The sequence below is a fragment of the Aplysia californica genome, unplaced genomic scaffold (assembly GCF_000002075.1).
Source record: "Aplysia californica isolate F4 #8 unplaced genomic scaffold, AplCal3.0 scaffold00136, whole genome shotgun sequence".
In the NCBI taxonomy this organism is placed as follows: Eukaryota; Metazoa; Mollusca; class Gastropoda; order Aplysiida; family Aplysiidae; genus Aplysia; species Aplysia californica.
This window is the reverse complement of record NW_004797406.1, coordinates 259,798-263,348: the sequence shown is the minus strand read 5'-3', so window position 1 is coordinate 263,348 and position 3,551 is coordinate 259,798. Positions and strand designations below refer to the sequence as shown.

General features: G+C 43.6%; 1 protein-coding gene across 1 annotated transcript in view; it reads right to left on the bottom strand.

Annotated features, from left to right (window-relative positions):
- LOC101857945 (importin-4) overlaps nucleotides 1-2,917 on the bottom strand; it is a 34,264-nt gene extending 31,347 nt beyond the window's left edge. Inside the window, exon 1 of the mRNA XM_005096726.3 lies at nucleotides 2,636-2,917. Coding sequence (XP_005096783.1) covers nucleotides 2,636-2,701 — 66 coding nt within the window. The 5' untranslated portion in view covers nucleotides 2,702-2,917. The remainder of the gene's footprint in view (nucleotides 1-2,635) is intronic.
- Between the last annotated feature and the right edge of the window lie 634 nt (nucleotides 2,918-3,551).

Below are 3,551 nucleotides of genomic sequence, written 5' to 3'. Positions count from 1 at the left end.
GAAAATAGCTCTCACCCTGATGTGGAAATGAGGCGAGGACTCCCCCCTGACCTCTCGCAGGCCGATAAAATCACCTAGGCCCTTGGTGGTTTACCGCATGTGGTTGGGAACGAATAATAATAATGCAAAAACATTTTTCGGCTCTCCAGTAAAAAAAAAAGGCTCGCTACCGACGCTACTGAGCAGGATGTGGGACCGGCCGGACCATTCGTTGTTTACACATTTGCGATGGCAGGCCTCTCTGCCTGCACACAATAAATAATTAGGGTTCAAGGAATAGAGAGCGTGTATGAACATTTATACAAGACACAAGCACGAGACTATTAAAATTTATGCTCTTGCATGATGGTTGAAGGGTTGTAAATTATTCAGACCAAATGGGCGATGGCGTCAAATCGTGTTAACTAGTTTAATAATTTTATTAAACACTCCAAGCTCCTTTCTTCACTTTCATTTTTTTTCTTTTATTCTTTCTTTTTCTTTTTTCTTTCTTGTCTCTTCTGTCCCCTTCTTCTTGAACATTTAGAGTTGGGAGCCAAAAAAGAGCCAGAGAGCCAAATGAAATTCTCTGGGCCAGACACGATCCAAAAGAGCCAAATTTCTGGGATTTGGCTCCAATTTGACAACCCTAGCTGTGACTAGATCTAGATCTATGTCTATTCGGACACCAACACAATCCTATGGAGTATCAGCCCTGGTAACCTCAACCCTGATCCTCGTGGGTCATTTCCGGTAAAACAAAAGAGGGGGTGAGAACAACGAGACAGGTGAGAATGGGTGAGAATAACCACTTTCTAAGGTTAGGTTTTGAGGCACTCTTCGGGAGAAGTGGTCCCGGCCTAACTCCATTACTCCATAAACATTTCATACACAAAATCAGAAGCAAAAATGGAAGTCGAGTAAAAAAGCTGAGTTGCCACGGTGAAAAGGCCATTGGTAAATTTACAGAAAAGGTCCAAACCCATTTTAAACTATTTTTCAGGACTATTTTAATGCTTTTTAGTTTAGTGAGCTGAAAACAACCATGGCACTCACAACTGTTACAAACCATTATTTTTGTGAGTTTGGAAGGGGGGAGAACCCCCCTGCATCCCCCTTTTGGCAGGCCCCGTGCACCCCCTCCCCTTTTTTAACGGGCCACCTCTATTCTCACCCGGAGTGAGAATAGTGCAGGCGAGTCTTGTGGCTATTCCCACCCGGTGCGCGTTCACCAAATTTTGCGTTCACCCTAAACCACAGAATTCTACACTGTGATAACAGAAAAATTGTAGAATTCTGTGCCGTGAACAAACGTTCCATTACAACTGTAGCCTACTAAAAGCGTACAATTTTGTCTGTGGGCAGTGGAGAGAGAGAGAGAAAGAGAGAGAGGAGTAGCGCGAGAATTTCCGGGCAAAACAAAATGGCAACCCGCGTAGTTCGGCTCAATTCGAAAAGTTAAATAGCCGTAGCATCTTTGTAGACAACCAAATTAATTTACTTTTGTGTTTTAACATCATTTTTTAACTTTGTTTTGGTCAATTTGATCGTCCACACCGATAGACAGTATTCAGAAAGAGACAGAGAGAGAGAGAAGAGGGGAGGAGTTGATCTTGCGAGAACTTTCGGGCGGGTGAGAATAGCCACTTTCTTTTTAACGCGACTTCCATGTTTGTTTCCGATTGTGTAGATAATGTATAGATATAGACTAGAGATCTAAATGTCTATGGAATTAGGCCGGGACCACTTCTCCCGAAGAGTGCTGGGTTAGGGTTAGGGTTAGGGTTAGGTGTTGTTGGTCCGCCTGCCCTCTTCTGCGGAACTCCTTCCACTTCCGTCTAAAGTAAAGGGCCACCTCTATTCTCACCCGGAGTGAGAATAGTGCAGGCGAGTCTTGTGGCTATTCTCACCCGGTGCGCATTCACCAAATTTTGCGTTCACCCTAAACCACAGAATTCTACACTGTGATAACAGAAAAATTGTAGAATTCTGTGCCGTGAACAAACGTTCCATTACAATTGTAGCCTACTAAAAGCGTACAATTTTGTCTGTGGGCAGTGGAGAGAGAGAGAGAAAGAGAGAGAGGAGTAGCGCGAGAATTTCCGGGCAAAACAAAATGGCGACCCGTGTAGTAGTTCGGCTCGATTCGAAAAGTTAATAGCCGTAGCATCTTTGTAGACAACCAAATTTATTTACTTTTGTGTTTTAACATCATTTTTTAACTTTGTTTTGGTCAATTTGATCGTCCACACCGATAGACAGTATTCAGAAAGAGACAGAGAGAGAGAGAAGAGGAGAGGAGTTGATCTTGCGAGAACTTCCAGGCGGGTGAGAATAGCCACTTTCAAAGTAAAGACACCAGTCAGTAGTCAGTAGCACTGTCATGCTGGGGGGTCCACATAGGCTGTATGAATCATCAGCAGAATGTGCCATTATGGGTACCAGTTCTTAAAGACAGGAGATCACGAGCGTGATTGTGTTCGTCATCATGTGAGAATGTGAGTGTGAGCCAAAATTATCCCTAAATAAAAGACAAGTGAAGTGCGGTATCTGTCAGCCAACGTCATGTCACGACGAGACAACAAAACATCATACCCATCTTACAGGCAAAAAAATCAACATCCAAACATTGCTACTAAACCTAACTTATCCATACCTTCTGGATAACATCATTATCAGGCTCTAAAAGTCGTGCCAAGATCTGTTCCAGTGAGGCAGCCATGCTTGTTGATTGCACTTCACAGTGAAAAAGGAAAGGCGAGTGGCGGTGTTTTACTTCGGTTCGTTGGAATTTCCGAAAAGATATTTTATGCTGTAGTTGTGAAACGTGAAAAGTCCATGCATCTAATATACGTAACAAATCGATCAAAATATTAAAATTAATGCACTCATTAATTAAGCCAGCCGGACGTAAATCAGAATCGAGGTCCTTGTGCTGCCAAAGTGCCTTTGTAGATCGAGCCCAACTCTCCACGTTCAATTTGCATTGGACACAATACCTGTAGCTACCAGCCCGAGTAGTGACATTACAAAAGCACACACACTCTCACATACACACACACCGAATTGGTGTTGGACTAAAGTGTTTCTCTCTCTCTCTCTCTCTCTCTCTCTCTCTCTCTCTCTCTCTCTCTCTCTCTCTCTCTCTCTCTCTCTCTCCCTCTCTCTCTCTCTCTCACACACGCTCTCTCTTTATCTCTCTCTTCTCTCTCTCTCTCTCTCTCTCTCTCTCTCTCTCTCTCTCTCTCTCTCTTCCTCTCTGTGTTTGTGTGTGTATGTGTGCGCGCACGGGTGTGAGTGCAATGATAGAGAGAAGAGAAAAAGAGGGGACCGGTATTTATTATAGTCTTTTATGCAAATATTTTAGGAAATTCCACAAAACAGTCAGTGATCTCATCTGGCTGTATGCACACACTCAAACGCACACAAAAACACACACACACACACACACACACACACACACACACACACACACACACACACACACACACACACACACATACACACAAGCACATTTTCATACGCAGAGACATGCATAGGCCTTAAATCTCTCTGACACCCCCCTCTCTCTC